Source organism: Pleurodeles waltl, chromosome 3_1, assembly GCF_031143425.1.
Source record: "Pleurodeles waltl isolate 20211129_DDA chromosome 3_1, aPleWal1.hap1.20221129, whole genome shotgun sequence".
In the NCBI taxonomy this organism is placed as follows: domain Eukaryota; kingdom Metazoa; phylum Chordata; class Amphibia; order Caudata; family Salamandridae; genus Pleurodeles; species Pleurodeles waltl.
Window position 1 is genome coordinate 1,109,033,200 of NC_090440.1, and position 24,087 is coordinate 1,109,057,286.

Genomic DNA, 24,087 nt, shown 5'->3' on the forward strand with positions numbered 1-24,087 from the left:
ATTGTGACCAATATTTGTCACAATTTACGATTCCTTAAACAGAAACTTTGTAGATGAGGGCCTAAGTGCTCAACAGAGTCAGTCATTGGCTTAGACTGGGACTGCCATCATATGTATGACTTAAAGTCTTGAATATTCTACAAGTTCTTAATCCTAGAGAAAGGGACCTTCCTATCCAGTGCAACTGAATACTTTAGTTTATCCTGCCCCTTGAGCACAACTCAATAGAAATACAGAAGCAAAGGTCACTGATGTGTATTCCGTAAAAATACAAGAAAGATGTCTTGATTTTTGTGATTAATGCGGTATATTATTCTCAAAGCTCCATAATGATGAGTCTGAAAAGACCTGCCGACACGTGCTTCAGTCCGGATATATGCACTCTGGAGCTTTTTCAAGGCACTTGCTCTTTTCATAGAAATGCTCTTTAATACATTTGATACACTGTGAAACCCAATGCAAAGCAGTGTAAGGTCCCCAAATCCACAGTAAACTTGGTATGAGAAATCTGATATTTATTTTGCAAAATCTAAATGTAAATTTGCAGGGTTTCATAGCTGTGCTCTAACTGGGTGGCTATGTCTTGAATCAGCATTAACTTGTTTCAGTTTTTGATTCGGCTGCATGTTCCTGTGCATCTTTCACTAGGCCTGGGTGTGCTCAGCTGAATGCATTCAGGGAGCCAAACAAGCAATTAGATGGCACTGCACACAAAAAGGAAATACTTTGTACCTCACCAAACATAACTATAAAAAGGTTTACTTCAGTAATTAAAATGGAGTGTGCTCCAGGTTCCGAAAAAATAACACTGTTCGTAACAGGATGTGTTGGCTGGTAGCTAAACTGGCATTGTGAAACACGAGACAAAATAACTTGTCCAGTCGGCTACACTTAAATAAGTTATATGAACCTGTGAAAACCGCATTTTTTCTTTCCTCAAGTCTCTTATCTGAAAAATAAACATATAATTTGTCAAATGAGCAAAATAAGTATTAGGTTTTGGGAAACAATGCACAAACACTTCTCATTACCATATTTACTACATGGAAACGTTCAAAAGCCGACAAAGGTGTTTAGTAGCAGTTCTTCACACAAAACATGGCTGAGTCCAGAGTGACTAACTTAAAGCTGGTCACCTACTTCACTAGGTTTGTCAGGACGTGCCCGGACGGGCCCTTACCTTCTCTCGTTTTTTGTCAGTCTCCAGGTGAGGTCAATATCATTAATCAAATGGGAATTTGAAAATAATTAACAGAAAATATTTCTGTAGCCGGGCAACAGCAGATTAGACGTGAAAGCACCCAAAGCACACTCTTATCTACCACCAAGGATGCCATGATAACAGATAGCAAGGGTCCGCCGCCGAAAGCAATCGTCCTTCTGGTCAATATGCATCAATGGTTTTAGTTTATGTTTCACTTGGTCCATTGAGCTTGTGTACACATTCGACCTTGGAGACGATGGCCAAAGTTTCAAGATTATTTTGACCTCGGTTCTAAAGACCTTTTATGGCGCACAGACTGAGTGGGCCACACACCCACATTTAGCTTTTGTTTCTCTCTGTCTATGGTAGATTTTTTGTTACATTCCTGAATTCCAAATACTGAATGTGTAGACTAAGTAGCCCCTACATTGGGAACCAACACTTAAAGCTCCTCATTGCCAAGCCAGTGGTGAACAAATCTGCCTTTAACCACGTTTTCAAAACCCATCTTCGTCAAGTGGAAAGGGCTTTTGCTGATTTTCTTGCCACCCACTCTGCCAATGCCATGGCCAACATTGATGGTTAGGCCTATAGACTACACCTATACATGAGACATCTGTGGAGACAGCCCATTCACCTCTCTTTGGACAAGTAAACAGCTAAACATGGCGCTGCATTTTACTTTTTTCTTACAATGGCTGGTTAATAACTTGGAGGCAGAATGCGTGTGCAAACCACATTGCAAAGTTGCATCGTCCTAATCCTGTCCTACCCAGAATAAAGATGGCCTACATTTGCCACTTTCAGATATAATTAAAGTGGCAGTGGAGTTTCAAATTGGGCATCCAGTGAACTAGGTCAAAACCCTGGCAGACTCAAACACAGCAACATGTGGAACAGTTTTTAGTTATTGTTAGTGTCTCTGATGCAGGAATGAGTATAGAGAACTGTTTTTTTTCTCTACTGGGTTACCCCATTAACTGGGAATAGATAGCAGTGAAAGGACAAAATAGCATGCTTAGCTTTGGTCACAATTTCACATAGTAAAGTGACAGACAGAAAAGCAAAACTCTTAATTCCCCACTGAGGGTCGGATTGCCAAATAATAACACAATATTACTACTAATCATGGACTGATACCTAAAGTTTGAATACATGCCTGCGGTTTCTGGAATTCCGAAAGCAATCCACAATTTTGCCTGGATAGCCATGGGAATTATAGATATCCAAGCATACTCCTTCTTTCTTATAGGTCGGGCAATATTTCCTGGGCTGCCAGCACCCATTCTGCCCCCACCCAGTCTAACTTGATGGGGTTTCCACTGCAAATTCCAGTTTTTGGGGCTCTAAGATACACGTGCGGCTGAACGGTTTATTGTATTGCAAATCTAAGAATTACACCAGCTTCGTCAGTGACCATCTAAGAATGGAACAGGGACATGAGGATAAAGTTGTGCGTACACAGGCTCCATGCCCAAGTTCCGCCTTCCAGCTTGGTCAAATTGTGTGATCTAGTGGAAATTGCTTATCCATTCCCTGATCTGAAAAACTGTGAACTGTAAATACAAGGTTAAACAGCTACATAATTGTTATGCCCCCGACCCCCCCAAAAATAGCAACAATTTAATTTGATCCAAGCCATATCAGACCATTCATGACGCAAGTGAATTTGCATATACCCGTTTTTCTACAGGTAACTTCTGTGCTTTTCAATTTATGCATGAAAAATACGCAATATTCAATAGGAAAAACACAATCTTACGCACGTGTCACATGACTACAGAGTAAAAGCACACCCAGCCCATGAGCGCTCCTCCCCACCTCCCACCCACAATGCACCTCGCTCCAATCTCTAAAATAATGTGACACGTTAATGATAGGCCGATTATCTAAATGTTTAACAGACATGTTACCTAAGTGGGCCCGATTGTGAGCCCGCTGTAGCTGACAATAAACATCGACGACTTGGGTAGAAAAGTGATAGGTGAATTACTGCAAACCCTGCAATTTCGGCGCTGTTAAAAGCACAGGAATAACAGCCCCGGAGGGCAGTAAAAGGAGAACAGAACAGGCCCTTGTGTTTGTCCAGCTATTTAATCAACCAGCTACCCAATATCTCGGAAAATTAGGAAACATCAACGAGATTTACGGTCTGTGGAGTTTTGGGATCTAAGGAGTTTGATCAACTTGCTGCCCTGCCTGAGGGACGTTATATTGGCATTTTCCAACGGCCAGAACGAGCAGTGTGATTACATTTTAGTCAGTGCATAGCGCAAAATGACACCCCTCCCTCTCGGCAAAATATAGATAGGGACTCCCTAGATCCCGTCGTCCATTAAAAATCCTCATTTGAAAACAGTAGGTTCTGGCCTGCTGCCGGTGTCTGGGTCCCTCAGTTTTAAAGACAGAGAAGTGCTGGCTTGTTGCAGTAGCTCGGACTCTTTACAACAGTGGGTTCTGGCTTGCTGCCAGTGCCTCAGTCCTTTACGTTATGTCTCGCCTGCATAAGCATGCACAAGCTCATGGGCTTATGAGACTCCTGTGATCTAGAATGGGCTTGGAACCAGACCACTGCTTAATATTTGTTTGAAGTGCCGTCACTCTTCTTTGCTGCCTTAAAATTGGGTGGTGCGTGCCATGAGTCACCTCCTTTTCTTTCGTGATGCAGGGACCAAGCACATTGGGAATTCCATATACCTTAAAGCTGTAATTTCTTACCTGAGAGGAGTAGTTCTTTCATGTTTAATACCAATGGAATGGTAAAAATAAATCCTCTTTACCGGTAAGGTCATATTTACCATTACTATTTTAGAAGTGCCATTTTATTTTAGAAAGTGGGCATTTCTCTGTACTCACTGCCCTGTGTGCCCACAGCCTATCTCCAATGCACATCTACCCTCGGCTGCGTGACAGCTACACTTGTGCATTCCCCCCAGACACCCACAACACAGGATACTCAACTGCATCTGCATGCATCTGTAGAGGAGGTTGGGAAGGGCTCACACACACCTACACCTCAAAGGATAGTCACTAGAGTCCACCCAAAGGGGCTGATTACCTGCCACTGATAGTCTGGAGCCGAGGCTGACCTGAAAGTGGAACCTGTGCACTTCACAAGAGCTCTTAGTAGTCACCCCCACATTAAAGGCACTTTCTAGTGTAAGTACTGTGGCCATGCCTTTTCAAATTAGTATACTTCTGGACTCAAGAAAACACTGCTGGATTAAAGACTGCTGTGTGCCAGGATTGCCACTCTGCCACGATTGACTGCTCGCAGGAACTGCTATCCTGCTTTGCTGTGCTGCCCTGCGTCCTACTGATCTCTGCCTGACAGCCCAAGACTCGTTCTCGAAACCCAGATTGACTCAGAGCAGCAGCTGCTTTTCTTTGCCGCTCACTACTTTCAGCTCCAAACCAAGCAGCTTTTGCCTAGCTCTGCCACTCGCATCTGTGAACTGCCTGGAGTGGCCCTGCTTCTGTTTGCCACTCACTACTTTCCGGCAACCTGAGCGGCTTTACCAAACTTTGCCGCTCAAATCTGTAAACTACCTGGAGCAGACCTTCATCCCTTTGCTGCTCCTTACTTTCCATCACCCTGAGTGGGTTTCCCCAACAATGCAGCTTGAACCTGTGAACCATCCAGAGAAGCCATGCTTTCCTTTGCTGCTCGCTACTTACAGACACCCTGAGTGGCTTTGCCCAGCTTGGCTGCTCACAGCTGTCCGAGAGCAGCGCAAACAGGACAGTCCATCCAAACATCGCACAACCATGCTGAGGTGTTCCCAAAACCACCCTTTTCATCTCTGCATTTGCTCATCACCCTTGCTTTATTTTTGAGTCTGCAAAGCAAATATCTCACTATTTATGAATCTGATCTGTACCGTGCTGATCTTAAAATTAACCAGGCAAACAAGCTTAACTATTCTATATCCGTGTGAAGCCTTTTTCTGTGGTGTATCTCCTGAGGTTATTGTGTGTGTTGCACAAGTACTTTACACATTGCCTTCTAAGCTAGGACTGTCTACTCTGTGCAAAACTATTAGAGGGCTAGCACAGGCTAATTTATTTTGTGTCACTGACTTGCCCTTACTAGAATTGTGGTCCCTACGTGGACACAGTGCATATCTCAGCCAACTAGAGTCTCAATTTCTAACAGCGGTATTAAGCTTTAGGTGTTATTTCATCCTCCATGTGTTTGTGGAGAGAAAACATTATTCAAGATTTGAGTTGCAGATGTCTTCCCAGCCATTCATTTCTAGAACAAATTGGATGTCATTTGCATAGCTGTAACACATGAGGTTGAATGATTTAATCAGATTTTCTAAAGGGCTTAGATAGATGTTGAATAATAGAGGGAACATGATGGACCCTTGAGGAACGCAACTGCTATGAGTACGAGAAGCTCGTGTGAAAACTGGTAGGTAAACTACACTCTGAGATAAAATGTAATCAATTTTAGAGCATTTTCACATACTCAGATGTAATGGAGTCTTTCTACTAGCATGTGGTGGGGATAGTTTCAGAAGTAGCTGAAAAATTCAGAAGCAGTTGGACAGCCACTCCATTGTTGCTCACAGTTAAGTTTTAAATGATCTGAAATGGATACGATGGCTGACACTTTGCTTTATTATCTTCCATAAAAGATGGTGCATTTGATTTAGGCCTATAGTGTGCTAGGTTGGATGGGTCAAGGCTTTCTTTTATGAGTAGTGATCTAATGTAGTAGGTTTTCAACTCAGGTGGGAATGAACTTAGTTTTAGAGACTTACTTGACTATGCACCTAGTTACCCCCCAGTGCAGCATGTGAGAAGGATATCTGTACAGACTTTTGGCAATGGCAGGTCTGAAATTGATCCTGATGGTCTACTTGTGATGATAATGTCTACAAAATCTTTTTCTGAGTGTGTATTTAAAGTATGTAGTCATGGATGGTTGCTTTTGTCTATTTCTATGTTGGTTGGATCATGTGTTGGTGTTGTCTGTGTTCTTCTTGAGGTAACTGTCTCCTTTTTAATTTTGAATATCAGTTCCTTGGGGATTTTGTCACAAACGTCTTGTGTTTATGTGTTGGCATTCAAGATTGTGAAATTCCGCTACAAATCGGCTCGACTCATGTGTGTGAAGTAATATTACCTTTTTGAGGTTATGATGGCTCATTGGTAGCCTTGGTTATAGAAGGGTATTGTGATTTTGTCTGTTTTATTTCTTGCTTTTGTCCATTTGCATTGTAGTGTGTTGAGTCGTGTTTTTATTTGTTTGATGTTGGCATTAATCCAAGCAATGTTCTTTTTGTGGTCAACCCAGATTGTGGTCCTAATTGGTATATGTTTACCTAGCGCAGTGGAGATACAGTTGTAGAAGGAAGGTGTCTGTCTTCTGCTCACATCTTTACTGGGGTTCTTTGAAGACTGGAGCAGAGTTTGTGAGTGTCTAGCTTTTTCCTTTGTCTTTATCAGGTTTGTTATTGCTGGTGTTCGGTGTCTTTGAAGTGTTATTGTTGATAGATGCGTTGATCTTGAAGGTGATGATGGTGTGGTTACTCCAATTTAAGGGGAGAGTTAGCTGTAACCGTGACTTGACAAAAAGGTGTAAATATGACAAGGGATTACCAAGTAAAGTGAATTTGACAGAAATAATTTATTGGACATTGAAAGCTTCCAGATAGTTTGTGATAGCTGTGGACTGGTTAGATTTTTTTTGCCAAATCATATGTTGAGGTCTCCTCAAACATATAGTTTTGTTTAGTCCAGATGAGTCTTGGCCACCGTATCGAGTAAGGCATCCTTACAATTTGCATTGCTGGGTGGTGGTCTATATATTAACATAAACAAATAATTTATAGTTGGAGTGAGGTGACATCTTGTCATCAAGTAATCACAGCCGTCAATTATGTGGTTTTCAGTGTGTGTTATTTTTGGTGATTTGTTTTTTTCCACAGGTGAAGGTTAGGCCTCGTCCAGTTTTGCCAACAGGACTTTTGTTGGGTGGATGGCTTTGAGGCATGTGGGTACAAAGTGTTCACTGAGCTATATCTCTGTAATGAAGGTGAGGTTTGATTTCCAAGAGTAGGTCAAAATGTTGAAGTGATATTCGTTCATGGATCTTGGGTTGAACAGTTATCACTGTGGTTATTTTTCTTTCCTGGTCATGTCAAGGGGCTTCAATGTTATTGTTTAATGTGGTATGGGAGGAGGAAAATTGACATGGGATTCTGGGTGTGAGTGGGCTGGTGTGCTTGTCTTGTTGCAGCTTTAGGTGGAGGTGAAAGGAAGGGTGTTTGGGTAAAGTATTCAGAAATGTTTTGGGTGTGTGTTCATGGACTTTTTGTGGAGGTTAGTGGAGTTGTAACTGCTATTTCTTCTGGTGGTTTGAACAGGGTGTGAACGGATCTGAGGGGAAGGTACAATCAGGGAACCAAGTGATAGTACGTTTGTGCCTTCTTTTGAATTGTAATTTTCCTCTAGTGAATGACATTGTGTTTGTCAGTTCTTTGTGTTGTGGTTTTAGACTTGGAATGTTGTGTTTGATAAGTTGTGTGGTGTAGGTGTTGTCATTCATTTTGTTGTTGAAGAGACTATTTGGCTGATATTGTATATCACTAGTCTAGCCACAAACTGTTTTATGTTTGGAATAGGGAACAAATGTTTGAATATGGAGAACATGACACCAGACCAAAAACAAACTAAGACAATGCCTGCATGAGATAAATATTCTACTCTGACTTAAAAGTAGGATAAATACTGTGTACACAAGGCTATCTCCATCTTATCATTAATGTAAAACATAGAAGAAAAATAATGAAGGCATATGCTTGCAGGGGATCAGAACCCTCCCACATACAGAAAAAATAGACAGACAAGGCATGCACAGCAAGACCACAACAAACCTGTCTGAGATCCTTTATCTCTAACTGCCAATTTATTGTTGACATCAGAAATTTGAGAATAATGTTTTTTATTGCTGAATATGGTAAATAATTATGCAGTCTATAAATAACTTACCAACACAACATACAGGGATTCCACAATCATACAATGAATATAAAATCAAGCTATGAAAGAGAATCATCAGTCCCATGGATTGCCTACAGCAACTGCATGATGATAGCCACACAGTGTCAGACATTTGTCTAAATATTATAACTGCCTACTTCCAGCAGCATGCCTCTATGCTGTTTGTTTTTGGTTTTGTAGAAAACAATTTCTCCCCATGTCTTTGAAACAATGTTGCTATTCTCTCAATTAATTTTGTAAATTGAATGATTCTAAACTTAAAAGATGCTAAATCTGTGTAGTGGGATAAAAAGTTTTGAAAACCAATACATTAACAAAACAAGCGTTTGTAATGCAATAGTCTTGCATTTGCTTGAGTTAGAGCTATAGGCATTGTAAATTCATAACTGGACTTTTCGTGCCACATAAATTGGTCAACCCTGCCTCACAGTTTCATCTTTCTGCCACCTAATTCCAGTTGCTCTGCATATAACTAAAGCACTTCCATTCACCTTCTTCCTCTACCTTTGAAAAAAATGAAAATGTTGCCATTTAACATCCTAATTTAAATCTGCTACGCTAATTCCAATAGAATACCACTTTCACTAACCATCTGAGTTGCTGGCTGGGTAACTCAATGCCTCAAAAAAGACACAAGACAGCCACAGAGGAGAAATAAACTAGAAGGGTCACTCAAACATATCAAAGGTGTTCAAACAGCCATAATGTAATAAAGATCATAAGTTGGCCTGAATCATGGTCATAACTGTAATAAGGAGAGATTATTAAAACGCATACAAATCATCATATAACTACTAATCAGAAATAAGCTTTTGCATTAGACTTTAATGCTCAAAACAGCCCTTAAAGGGCACCATAACAAAAATGCCATTTGTAAGAAACATGGTCATGTAACCATACTGTTAGCCCCTAGCGGGCATAACCCCCTGAAAAAAAAAGTAGAAAGTAATGCAGTATAACCATAGGCTTAGCCCGTAGATGGTTTTTTTTTTTTTATGCTACCAGTCCTACTGCAAAGGTATTACAAACAAAGCCTTTAAACAGAACTTCTCCCAGCTGTAAAACAAAAGTTCTAGCCAAGAGAAAGCTTAAAAGACACTGAGTGGGGGGAAGAATTATTATTTTGGGGTCCCCACTAACCTAGTGTGGGTGCCAAGAGACAATATGGACAGAAAGAGCATTTTGAAGTTGGTCCCACTGTCCTAGGACCACCACAGACTGAGTTATGAGCAAAAATGTTGAGTAAAATTATTGCCCTTCAAAGCACTATGGGGCGAGTTTTCATGCCTCGAATATCATAGTATGTTGACTGCAATGCCCGAGCCAACACCGCAGTAAAAATAGCATTTGGAAGAAACACGGTCATGTAACTATACAGTCAGCCTGTAGAGAGTATAACCAAATTAAAAAAAGAATGGGAGAAAGTAGTGCAGTGTAACCATATATTTAGCTCCTATAAAGCACAATGCATCACACATTTTCAGGGTTAGCAGGCCTATAGCAGTGACAGTACAACCAAGGCCCTTAAAACACAAGCTGTTCCTAGCTATAAAACAAAAGTTCCAGCCATGACAGTGCTTAACAAGATACTGAATAGTGGGAGGGGTTATTATTTTGGGGTCCTCGCTAACCTAGTGTGGGGACTCAGAAATGATGTGGACCGAAAGCATGGCTGTTGTAGATATTTTCATTATCCTAGGACCACTACAGGCTGAGTTATGAGCAAAAAATGTTTGTAAAAGTAATGACCTGCAAAGCATGATGGGGCGATTTTCACAAATGCAGTGGATATTGTACTATCGGCTCTCCCGCTGTGCCAGGAGAGCCGCTTTCACTTTGAGGATTTCTTTTTGTATGCATTTACACATTTATTTTAAGGAAGAGCCACAAGAAATGACTCAGATTAGGTAACTGAGTTCGCCCAAGCTGAAGTATACTGGCAACTGTGCAATAATCCATGTAACAGGGGCAGCTTGCAAGGCATGACAAAAACAGCCTCAAGGGGGGACAATCTTAAATTGACCAATTACATCAAGTGATTTTTGAAAGGCAAGCCCAGGAACAAATGAAAATGATTGGTGAGAGATGGGAGTGGTTAAAAGCCCACAACAGACCCAATTACAGCTGCTCTTGCAGGGTAGCCAGTGGCATGGTTCCAGAGAATACTGAAACATGAAGGTAAGGCACATAGGAATCAAAAGATTACTTGTAACAGTAATTGTGCAGCACACATCTGTTGTAGATTCACATGTTGTCCATCTTTTTGCCAAAATACTGGTTTGCTTTGGAAAGGATTCCAATTCATATGATTACATTTGTCAGGCCATCAATCGAAGGTTGAGTCAGTATGATTCAAGATGATGTCAAACGAAAGCCTACAACACTGTGGATGGCATCTTCTTCGGAGAAGCCACAAGAAAATCTGCATAAAAAAGAAGATCTACAAAGCTATAGCATGGCCCAGACTAGCTGTGACATGTGAGCCAGTTCAGACAGCAATGACAAATGTCCACTAGTTACCCATTAATACAGAGAACGACAGGAAAAATATGAGCAAATACTTACCATTGACATCAATCTAAAGTCTGCTGCAGGCATGTTATTTCTTGTAACAAATAAGCACAGGGTATGTAAGTTGATAGAAAAACTCTGAAGGAAAAATTCAGAAGAGAAAGGTCCAAAAAAGCCATCGGAACTAGCAACCTGTTAGTTGATGCAAGGCAGGGTGTTGGCTGAATATACATTTGGACCATGGACAAATTCTTGTAGTCTCCATTAAAAAAAGAATAATAATAATTTGGAGGGGGTTATTGCACCTGGCTATCTATCAAAGTACAAAATGTCTCAGCATCTCAGAGCAAGCAAATGGACAGAATCCTGCAAGACCCCTTTACCTGCCAAGACACGATCAGTGGCCTAACAAAACTTGAGCCCCCGCAAAGTGAATGGAGGGTCCCCTCCCCCGAACTTATTCACGAGTGCTCACGCTCAGGAACTGTGCTGAAGGAGCCCCTGAGGTGCTGGGGGGCCTTTGTTAAGCCACTAGACACAATGGCCAAGCCTGTATTAGCATCTGGAAACTAAGCAGGAATGCTACATGAAAGGGAAAAGTACATCTAGACAAAAGTGTCAGGCCTCAGCTCTTCTGTACACATTCTCAATGGGACATTCTTACTACTATCAGAAGAAAATGAGTGAAAGTGTAAATCCACACCGGAGTATTGGCTTCACTAACAACATAGAAACAGAGATAGGGTCCGATGACGACCTTGGTGGATGGGATTACTCCGCCTCAAATGTGATGGATATCCCCTCCACCGTATTACAAGTTCCATAGGATATAATGGAACTTGTAATACGACAGGCGGGATATCTGTCACATTTGGGACAGAGTAATCCCCTCCGCCGAGGTCATAACCAGTCCCATAATCTCCCAAGAGGGTATGACAATCCCTGGCGCTGCCACACAAACAGTCTTCCAAGAGCATATGATGTTCCACGGTCCTTCGTCTATTAAAATCACCTCTGATATTTATAAAAGCCAGTCACTACTATATTTTTGAAAGCAATAGGAAACATGCTCCGGCACCCAATAATTCCTAAGCCTGGCAAACCGTCAGTGAAAGCACACGTTTATTTAGAAAAGTGAGAGTGCACTTCGGTTAGCTCAGGCTGGTAGAATCATTTTACCTCCCACTGACATACTATCAAACATTTACAGCAGTCTCTTGACAAGGTACTAACAGCGCCCGGAATGGATCTCATTGCAGCCATGTTTGCCCAGGGTAGAGCGTGGTCAATGGGGACTTGGACTCAAAAACAAAGGTGAGCCAAAGATGACTTAAATGTGTTTAGCGACAGATGGAACAGGCTCCAAATCTCTGAACAAGATCTCCTTTTTATACCCATTCATCTCTAACTGTGCCCTGGATCTAACCAAATTTTGAAAACAGTATGTTTTACCTCAATTTGCATTTACATTAACAATCAATATTCACATTTTTCAAATCTGAATTTTGCTTTCTAAAACAACGTAAATAATGTTGTGGTGACTGCAAGCACAAACCTAAAATGCCAAACATATTTTCATCACATCGGGCATCACTGTTTTTGTGCTAGTGACCTTGTAAGGAAATAGGGGTCAGATGTACAATGGTTAGTGTTTGCGATTATCAAGTAGCCAATCTTTGTGATACGCTAATTAGAAGTCGCAAGCAGGTACAGCAGTGTTTTTGACACTTTGTGCGATTCCCAGTGGGTCGCAAATAGACCTACCTCATTAATATTAATGAGGTAGGTCTCGCTTTGCGACCCATTGGAAATTGCAAAACATCATTAGGATGGTGGCCTGCTGGGGCCAGCAGACCACCATGTCTGTGATTGCTTTTGAATAAAGAAATCTTTTTTTTTTTTTTTTTTTTTTTTTTTAAATGCAGCCAGTTTTCCTTAAAGGAAAAAGATACATTTAAAAAATAATAATAAAAAGTTTTCTTTTTATTTTTTACGAGTAGGCAGTGGTCCATAGGATCACTGCCTGCTCTTAAAATATGCTTACATTCATTCACAAAAGGGAAAGGGTCCCTTAGGGTCCCCTTATCATTTGCGAATGGGTTACCACCTACTTGAAGAAGGCACTAAAACGCAAATGTGTTGGAACCACAATTTGGTCGCAAAACATTCACACATACCATTGCGATTTCATATTAAGAAGGGATGCCCTAAACCCGCCACTTTCTAATATCGATTCACAAACCCAATTTACAATTCGGTAACAGGTTACCGAATCCCAAATTGGGTCTTTGCACATACCAAATAGCTCCTGGCAGTCACGAATTGCGCCATTCTGTGAATTGGTCCGTTTGCAACCACTAAAAAGATTTGTACATCTGGCCCTAGATTATTATTTTGGGAGGGTGGGGGAGAGGGGCTTTACCAGTCACCTCAAGGAATAATCAAAAACCTTGTGGGGGTGAACCTTCAAAATCATCAAATTGACCTGAGCTCAGTCTCATGATAGCTAAGGCATAGCGCAGACAGGCTTAACTTGGGCGAATGCGTAAAGTATTTATGCATTACCAAAACAGCAGTAAAGTGGAAATGCAAAACAATAAAAATCTCAAACTGGATTAGAAAACAAGAGTAACATTAAAAAAAACATTACACAAAAATGACTGAAATCCAAAAAGGGGAGCCGAGATATGAAGTTTTAAAGTTTTAAGTAGGAACAGACTAAAGAGCCCCAAGTATAGTGAAACTGGTCTTGTGTTGTTTGTGTTCTGGATCAGAGAAGACCTGGCTTGGCAGTTTGGGCTGAACTGTTCCTATTGGAGCAGCACCAAGACTAATTTGTATACAGACAAATCTAATCTGAAATGACATGGTTGAAAAAAAAAAAAAAACACTATGGACTGTGATGCAGCTCCAAGTAATTACCAGTGTTTGGGGTTAATTCAAGCATTCCATCTATCACTTTCTTTGTTTACTACAGTCCTTGGCTAAGACTACAGCCAAACGCAAAGGTTCACTTAGATACAACAGCATCTAGCTGGGGGGTGGAGGAGGGGTCACCCTCACCACCGGGAGGCCAACCTTGATGTAAATGTCAATGGATTAAAGCCTCACTGCTTTCCACCCCAAGTGAGATCCATCCATAGTAAGGATGAGGCCCTGGCTGTTGAGTGACGAAAGGGAGAACAGGATGGATCAGTGGGTGGCAGTGGCATCCTGTGCTCTTGGCACTTCTATTGCTGCTTATAGACTGTCATTGTCCCCTTGTCTCAATCATACTCTTTTCACAATAATGAAAAGCACAGAGATCAGGATGTGAACAGATGAACTGAGAGAGGCAATCTGTCTGTGATATTCATTTGTACCAGCTAGTTCAGTGAGTTGTGACCACTGTGAAAACCGCACATCGACTGAAATCACCGAGTGTTTCAGGAAAGTTAATTAAAATCTTTATGGTACGCTAGATTTCAAGGCCACAAACACAGATTCTTATGATGTGCCCAACATAGATTTAAGAGAGCCAGAGCCATGTAAATTGTCAGAATAATCATTTACTGACTAAATAGGTTTAATTTTGTTTCATGGTATATTATGTATACTATGTGGATATCATGATCTTCTGGCATGAATCTGGTTCTCTTGGACCTATGTTGGACATTCCTGACTTGGAATATCACATGTCCATCCTGAGTTATGTGGTTTGTGGCCTTTATGGGCAAGGCTGGACAATAGGTTAGAAAATACAAATAAAGCAGTGACACTGGATGGTAAGAGTTTTTCTGGAAAAACAATGAAGTGATGGATGAAATCAATGAATTAATCTCAGCCACTGGTAGTCGCTTGGGCCGTATCCTACTCCACTGGTTTTTGCCCACCATGCCACTTCAGTTTGGACCGAGCCAGATGCAAATCAGTCTTGACCCTCCTCCTCATGGGAACAGACCAGCACAAACTGCTAAGCCAGGTTCTCCCTGGACTGGAACACAAGCATCCTAGCTTTGGTTTCGCCCCAGTTAAGGCTCTTCAGCCAATCATAGCTTGGTTCCAGTGGCACAGTGAGCTCGTACATATTTCTGGTCATACCCAGAGTACTTAGGAAGGCAAATGCAAAAACAAGGTGATGGATGGAATGCTTGAATCCCAATTAATCACTTTGTGCCCACCATGCTACCTCAGTTTGGATCCAGCCATAAGCAAATCAGTCCAGACTCTACACATCATGAGAACAGTTCAGCCTGAACTGCCAAGTCAGGTCCTCCCTGAACCACAACACAAACAATCTAAGGCCTGTTTCACCATGTGTAGGGCTCTTCAGCCAGGTACAACTTGGTTCCAGTGGCACAGTGGGCCCGGGACCCATGTTTGAATATACTTTAGTGGTAAGAAGTTACCCGACATACAATGGCAAGTGTCCTCTTGCCATACTTATTAGAGGGCTTACATCATTAGCTATTTTTGTGCAAACACTTTTCATCACATGGTTATTAATGACAAATTGCTTAGCACTCAGAAAGAAAATGCCTGTTTTTAGGAATGCATTTTCAGACGCTTTAGGCATGGACAATTATGTCTTTCATGACTGGGTGGACAAAAATCAGCTTTCGACTCAAGACCATGAACTATCCAGAATCTTACTTAACTGTGCCCACATCACCAGAAAAACATTCAACATTTAGCACCCTGTTCTTTTTGGCCACTATGGGTTGCTGCAGGACCAGATAAGACTTACATCTGTGAACTATTTCTGCGTTCATTTCTAACCATTTGTCTCCCTTAATGTTTGACACCCAGGTATAGGAAGTGAATCAAAATTCCTAAAATTCTAGCAACTTGGAAATTGCACATCAAATGAGTCTTCTAAGGACACCAAGGACAACATTGGTTTACAGCACAGCAGTGGATTTTAAGAGTGATTCTGTGCTAGAGCGATAAGAGGAGTGAGCCACTGAGTGACAAAGATATTAATTTGAAACTGGTTGTTTGGGTTATTTCTGTTTGGAGAACATAATGCTTGGAAACATAGCTTGTATGGGTAACTGAGAGGGTGTGTAAAGCCTGAGAAGATGTTGAAAACCCTGTCTAATCATGATCACATTGACCTAGAATACCCTGGCTTGGACAGAATTCGCCAGCAACCTTTGCACTTGCCCGGCTCTTAGTCAGACAAACTCAAGCTGTTCCAGGCGTTTTGAAGGCCAATGTAGAACCAGAGTAGGGGAACCAGTCACCTAATGTATGACTCACACCAACCACACTCAGACACACATGATGGTCAGTCACCCCAGTATTCACAATTAGTTCACTACAGTATCAGCTATGATGTAATGGTATGGATATGAAGAGATTGGCAAAGTCTGTCTGAATGTGGTCTCACAAAGATCGATTATTTCACTAGAGTAGGTGCCGGAACACATCTGCAAAGTTCTGCTTTTTTCTAATTGCCATAATCTAGGTTGTTCAATAGTTGTGATACAAAGAAAGGCCCAAAAAACCCATTACTTATTACCCACTAATGCCACACAATGGCAAAACATCAATCAATCACATTTCTATACAAATGATTCGTTTCTACTTCGGGGAGCACGTTACACAGAATAATTGTTTTGTCTTGCAGTAGACTTTTTCCTAATACAACAGTTCAACAGTTGTCCCTTCTAGGAGTAATTGGATAATTTTGTAGTTTCAAGGTCAGACAGGCTCCCAAACAAACCCTGACATCACATATGAATACTTAGTAGCCCAAAACAAATCTTATCACCGCCTTAAATCGTTTAAGGAGAATAATCTCATTGGAATAAGGATCATAATAACTAGGCCTGCGCAAAATTTCAGTTACGCTGGAGTAATTTCAGTAATTGCGCATTACTTTTGTGATGCAAAATTACGCAATAACTCCTGCTTGAGTAACTAAGAATAATTTGGGGGTAAAAATCCTACTGCAGAATAGCAGGAACAATAACCTAAGAGAGAGTGAGCGGCTGCTGGCTTCTGCTGCTCAAATCCTGTGGCATTTAGTACCATATTATTGAGCTCAAACTGCATAGTCTGGCTCATTTTGGATACAAGGGAGCATTTTGAAAACAGAAGCATAATCCAGCATTTAGTGCTATTTTCTAACACTGTTACACATAATTATATGTAATTTTGCTGTAATTATGTTAGAGAGAATTATGCCAGTTACATCCACCCCTAGCCCCATCTCCTCACATACTTCCTATGTATTTGATGATGATATTCTAGGTACCTGCAAGTAAGTACTCAGTTAATAACAGTCTGATTGTCTCAATGTTAACTGCTCCTCCCTTTCATTCTCTTTAGTGCACATGATGGAAGCTGGCCCTTGTATGGCCTGTGACGCCCTTCATATTAACAGATCCTTAGGTTACACATTTTGAGTCTAGAAAAAAGTTTCAATGCCTCCAAAAGCAAAACCTAGGAAATTATTGATTGCCGTAGATTGCAACGGGTTTAAAGTAGAACTTCCATCTTTGGAGCTTCACCATATTCCCTCTGGTTAGAATAGAACACTTACAAAAGTCATAGGATGCTATGCTTTCTGTTTGGCAATCAGAACTGCAAAGCCCAAGACAAATCGATTCAAATACCTCATCTAACTGGTAACTGGTATTATTTTGGTCATGCCAAGTAGTTTCCTAAAACATTTATATGAATTGAAGTATATAGACTTTCAAGAAAGTGAAAAGCCTTGCAAAATCGTAATCCCCACAAAGTTAAAGATCTGACACCACTGAGTGCCTGCTATACTCACAACTTTCTTCCCACTGTCCTACTTGATTAGCACTGTTAGGCTCACAACTGCTTTCGAGATTTGGTTCTGCTGAATAAATTTGACATGGACATTCAATTTGTCGGTGACTAAATGACCTTGTGCAGAGACAAGGTCTTGGGGTGGGCCAGAAGGTGGCATTATGCATGAGGCACAACACAAGAAGGTGGTACGCAGGTGAGCAAATAACCGGTTAGCGGGTATGATAGACAGGAAGGTAAGATGTGTAGCACTGTGATAAAGAACACGGCCTTCAGTGTGAAGGATGTGGTTCACACTGATTTTTTAGAGTTTGCTTAAAATAACCATTCAAGTCCAATTACCTGCGCCCAATAAAATACCAGTGCATTTGACAAACCAAAAGGATCTCAAACTGCTCAGCCGTGAGAAGGATCTATAAAGACTTGATCACACGCAGAGACACTCTAAAAACGATGACCTAGGATCCTCCATGATATTTGAAGTAAATCCCAATTATGACTGTGCTTACTACTCAAGAGGCTAACAAAAAAATCTTAACTTTTCTTCAACGCTACTACTTATGTCACTCATCATGTGACCAGTCACAAGATTGTTTGCAAACCTTTGCTGCACTTTCATGTAAATAAACATCTTCTTTATCAAAGCCAGGGTTAAAAAAGTGTCAATCGTATCCACCTATGGTGGACCTCGCATGCACCATGGATAACCCTGGTTTGTCCATGAATATAGAAACAGTGTCCCGGCATGTTTTGGCTACTTTCGCATTCCGTCGAGTGCCAAACCGTAAGGTGGAACTTTCTACAAATACTAACATAATGTAAAGGTGTCTCTCTCCGCCGGGCCGAGTAGGAAAAGCAATTATTAGGAAACAAGTTAACCACAGACCAGCCAGCAACACTTCCAGATCAACCAGCGAGAGATAGTGATTTCTGTGCTGTGATGCGGCAATTTATATTAAGAGGCGGTCATTAAAGCCTCTGGCATGAGGCCACTTGTGTTTCCCAAACCAAGATAGTGTCCAGAAGTCAAATGTCAGGCTCAGTATATAAATTAAGTCACTAATGTTTTTTATCAAGCCGGAAAACCTGAGTTACCAATTTGGCCTCCTCCACATACAGAATATAAGAGGCTGGAAGGAGGTTTTCGCCGGCCACTCACCTAAAAATTCACAGCAACGCAAGTTTCTCAAATGCATAAATAATAAAAAACTAAATTTAGAAATGTATTCTTCTAAAACTAGTATTATTCAGGTGTCCCGAGATTTATTACTAAAAAGGTATATTCAAATACTAAAAGTATTTGTAAAAAACAAACAGACAAAAAAAGTTCATTTAGATGATAAAACAGGAGGACAAAGTTTGTAAAATATCGGATCCATCTCCCCTCCCACATTTAGGACTCATAACCAACTGGCCCTCTGATATCTTTAAATCCATACTTTCTTTTGCACCCTGGCGTAATTGCACACGCAGGGTCAGTAAATAAGCAGAGTAAAAGGTTACATTTTTCATGAAAAAGGAATGACTCCCCGCAAATGCAGGAGAGCGAGGAATGTATGGGGGCTGCCGTCTAAGAGTATAAATATGATAACTACCCCAGCTAAGGTCAGTCAAAGTGCGCTAAAATGCACTGAGATCTCTCTTCTGCCACCAGCATACAGCCAGATGTTAATCCAGCTGGTTAAGTGCATAAGGTCATATGACCAGTCTATAGATCTTATATATATATAGCCCTCATTTTACTCGATGAAATTAAGAATTTTCCTTTACGATGAAAGGTCACTCATCCAGCCAAAAATGTCAATATTCCAAACCGCGGTTCTATTAAGTCTGAATCTAGGAATTCCTTAATTTTTCACCTATTTCCACTCCTTCGTACGCCCTATTTTATTTGGGAATGTGACTCGCCAGACATCCGTGTGCTGGCAAAGGAGACATAACTTGTTCTGGTTCAGGGAAGACCACAACTACCCAGCCATGTCACATTAATATGATGTCGCAAGTGCTATGTGTGTGGGCCTCGTGCTACCTATGGCATAAAATCTGAGCTGCACTTGAGTGAGAAGGCCAAGTAAGTCTGAATCCCTTCTGGATTTCCTTGTGCTATGTTTCAGAGGGGGTGCAGCTTGACAGTTCTGATTGGACAGCTCCTATTGGAGCAAGTTTAAGACTGATATATATATATATTTATATATATATATATCTTCTCCCCATCTGGAGTGACACAGTGGGCTCAAAAGCAATGGACTGAAACTTAGCTGGGCTAATTTACATGGGCTGCTACCTTTTGCAAGCATCCAACCATTCCCCTTTTGTTGTTATGGGCGAGAGCAAAGCTCGCCGTCCCATTCTGTAATCTCTCTTTGGGCTTCCAACCAAGCCCATGCCACGTCAGACACTTTCATTGGTTTCTGGGCTTGCCTATTAAATCCGCTTTTTTTCATTTGTGAAAGGCATGCATACGTCTTCATGCCTTTTCCGGTGTTTAGCCCATCTACACAGCACCGGTAAACTACTAAAAACATACGAGGCTCGATGTTTTCAGCATGGTGTCCAGACACCTTTATCTGTTTATTGTCCATGCAGCGCGATCGCGCTGCATTTTACATAGTGTGATCGTGCTACGTTTTTTTTTCTTTACAATGATAATAGCTCTAACTCGAGCAAATGTGAGACCCGTTGCATTGAAAATGCCTGTTTTTATATATGTGATTTGGTCAGCTTTAAAGAAATTTTAGGCCTCGATTAGGTGTGTCGCATTAAAAAGTCCCCCCAAATTCTGATACAAGCAGATTTTGGAGCAGAAACCATTAAAACCAGCATGTTGTACCCCATTTGAGGAGGGAAATTCTTATTAGGTTCTATTGATCGCTGCTGGTTGATTTTGAAACCCAGGATGTAAAATTTCACTGGGTCCTATAAAGTCCACCAAATCATCTGCGGCTCTCACAATTGAGTACTTAGTGTTCCCTCCCCAATCTTATCATGGTGGGGGTGAGAGGGGTTAGGGGTATTTCCTCAACTCTTAAGTCAGATTTATAATTTCGATTTATAAAGTTTCAATTAGTTATGGAGTCTTCTAACATTTTTGTTTTACACATTTTTAATTACTGTATTTATGTGTGTTTGAATTTACACAGACATGGGCCTGTGTGCATATGTATAGTCTGCTACTATGTGACACTTGCAATCATTCAGTGGGCAGAGGCGTAGGTTGCTGACATGCATTGTTTAATGTTTAAATATATTCAAAGGACAGCATTGTAGATGCACTTCACTTCCTCCAGCGGTTACATTATTGTACTTATTAAATAAACAACCTGAAGGCTAAGTAAGCAGCAGTATTGGGTTTGTGAAGAGAGGTGATCAATGGCGGTCCAGTTAGAGGGCGCTGTAATTGTTCAAAGACAGATGGACGGCTTAATGACAACTTAATGACCCCTGCTTTCGACAGAGAAATTAAATTCTGCACTATGCCTGTCTACCAGGAAACAGGTCCATTAACATTCTTCTATCTTGTGAAAGATCTGCTTCCCTCAAAGGGCTCATGCAGGAGTACTTTTCCCTCTCCTCTTGGAAAGATTATCATGATACTGGGTCCAGTTTTGAGGCCTTTTCTGCATCAGGGTGAAGACATTGGAGACAGCCCAGGTAACTACTGTGATCGTTAAGAATGGTCTTCCACAGATCTCTGTAGATCTATAGATCTACAAAGGTGAGGCATAAGGGGTACCCACGTTGGATGAATTTGCATACCATGAATATGAATGGGGTTTACACATATAATCAGTGGCTATCATGAACATTGGAGGTGGATTTGGGCCTTCGAGGCTGATCTTGCGACACCTCACATTCAGAAACAATATTCATAAATGGTATATTTGAAGAAGGGAGTTAGTTTCACAGAAAGGTGGAAAAAATGAAGTAAATATGCTACACAGCAAGAGTGATGATGGCAAAAGACTGAATAAATACAGGTGAATTATCTTACCATGTCGTCAAAGACAGTGTTGGAATTTAAGGCGACTAATGAAATAACAGTCAAGAAAATGTCTGATTTGAGAGTCTGGTGTTTCTAATCTGGTAGCTATCAATTACCTTAGGAGGAATCACCATAGAGCAATAGGACCCCAAGTTCAAACAACACGGATTTACCAACAAAGGGTGCTCCCTGAAAGTGCTTCCATATGTGAGTTTCCAAGAGGCTAAATGTGGCAATTAGGGAAGCCTGTCCATTTTTACGGAACAAAGAGAGCCCTTTACGTCAAGTAATAGAGTGATGGGCAGATGTGATGCACAGCATGTTTCCAGGATCGCACCAAGCTTTGGTAAGGTTTTAGATGGGAGCTTTGGTTGCAAGAAGCTACATCAGTAACAAGCACCTCAGTTCCATAGCGCATATCCTTCCGCCTAGGCACAGAGCTACTTGATATCAAGGGTTAGTGGGTCATGCAAGTCCAACAAAAATAAAAACATCTGTCCGGCTAGTCTACTAGAAGTGCTTGAAAGCTTACAAAGTGGTACCCCATAGTTACTTATTTTCCATGAACTCCTCCCTCCTTTTAGTTATGGTATGAAATACATGTTAGATGGTCAGTTTGAATTTAGTGTTTGGATTCTACACCCCAATTCATAAATTTTGAAGTGCCTTCTGTGACATCAAGTGCTCTGAAACATGCCTAGAAGCCATTTGCCTTTCTTTCTTGCTATCTAAATGTTTATTTCTGCATCTTCACTGAAGTACAGTATTTTGGCTGGAACACTCACTGAGCTAACAGTTCTGAACAATGCATCAGGTCTGGTCCAAGTTTTTTTTTTCTTTGGAGACCAAGTCAAAATTACTTTCTTCTGTTCAGACTTTCCTTTTCCATTAGGAACACTGGTGTTTTCTAGGTCCTTTGTTGCACTTCCATGCCCTCTTGTGGCAATTTATGTTGTTAGTATAAGGCAGATGCCTGCAGTGGCTTGCACAAACATTATTATAATATAATAGCTACGCAATAGGTTGGAGGCACACATGGGTGCCGTGGCACGGACTCGGCAAAAAGTGAGATTTTAAAGAATTAATATACATAAATATATACAGCATTTCCAATACGGAGGCACTAGCTTGATTGCATCTAAGGGCCGTATGGCAATCATTTTTGATTTTTAGACACTTGATCGAATAGTACGAAAGCATGGCCTGCCCTCGCACGCTGACGCACATCCAGGAGGAAGAATCCCAAATTGACTATTAAGCGGTTCGTGTAGGTCAATGTCAATGCCCGCCGACACTGAGAAAAATGTAGCTTGAGAAGAGGGGCGCGGGCTGGGCAGCATCACACGTGAAACATTGTAATGTCACCTGGAAAACACGTATAAAACGCTGGCACAGAGCGTGGTTCTCGGAGGCAACTGCAAACGGAGAATCAAGGCTAGAAGATAGGTGTAAAGGGCAGGACAAGGTACGGGTGGAGGATGAAGATGCCCCTAGCCGTTCACAAAAGCTTGGTCTACAGCACAATATTCTCAACGTTTGGAACTGAAGAGGAGAAGCACATAAAAGGAATGTCTACAAAATGTCTGAGACAAGCCTCAACAGTGCATACAAGTTCTAGAGATACATTATGTATATGGTACCCCACTTACCAGTATGTGTCTGTCGGTGGGCCTCGAGGGCTTCCTCTTTAGAAAACTGCGAGCCACACTGTATGCAGACAAATGCTTTGTCGCCCGCTGGAAGAAACCGAAAGAAAATAAGACTATTATTTTCAAAACCACTGAGCAAAACTTCATATGCACAATCACACCGCCCCGCCACTTGCATGACTTAAAATATTCATACCACATCGTTGTAAATTATTCAAATCTGCAATTTTGAATGCCTCCTTTTATCATTAGCACGAAAGTGAATTTCCTGGTAATTTAGAGAGTCGATTTGTCTTCTACCATTCAGACTTTGAAAGGCAGAGCAGCAGTGGCATGTGGGAAAATAAAAATAAAACATTTCTGTTTGCACACCAATCAGAGCCTTTATGCGTCCAGTTGGAACACTATGCAAAGTGCATGTGTCGTACCCCTTTAGATTTGGAACCCATCTGGTACACTCCTGTTCAACCGGATTGCAAGTGATCTCCAGCAGGTGGCGCCATAAGCAAACCTAGGCTGAAAACTAAAGTTAACGTGAACTTAAAAAGGACAAAAGTTCATATCCAAAGTGAGAAGCGGGTTTGAATTTTATAGTGTTCTATGTAATTGACAATCAAATTGAAGTATAGACGGTGAAATATTTTAGGATTTCTCAAAAACATGTTGCTAATGGTACTCACCCATGCTGTAAGGCAACCGAACCCCACTCCCCACCAGTTAACGCTAACACTAATAAATCGCTGTCCTAACCAATATCTATCACCATTACCCCCATCGTGATTCTAACCCAAGCCCAAGGGAGTGGCGTAACAAAGACCCCGCGGTGCGGATGGTGGGCGGGGGTCGATCACAAGGGGGGATCCTTAGGACAGAACACTGTGCGCGGGCGACAGGCCTCTGGCTGGATCCAGGGCAGAGGAGGCTCCCTCCAGGGACTTTGCAAGGGACCCCGTCAAATTTCC

At 41.3% G+C, this 24,087-nt stretch overlaps 1 protein-coding gene across 3 annotated transcripts in view; it reads right to left on the reverse strand.

Moving 5' to 3' along the window:
• Nucleotides 1-24,087, reverse strand: part of ZBTB16 (zinc finger and BTB domain containing 16) — a 392,305-nt gene that overhangs the window by 119,831 nt on the left and 248,387 nt on the right. For all 3 annotated transcript variants that reach the window (XM_069224392.1, XM_069224390.1, XM_069224391.1), the window contains exon 4: nucleotides 23,126-23,212. In XM_069224392.1, coding sequence (XP_069080493.1) covers nucleotides 23,126-23,212 — 87 coding nt within the window. The remainder of the gene's footprint in view (nucleotides 1-23,125; nucleotides 23,213-24,087) is intronic.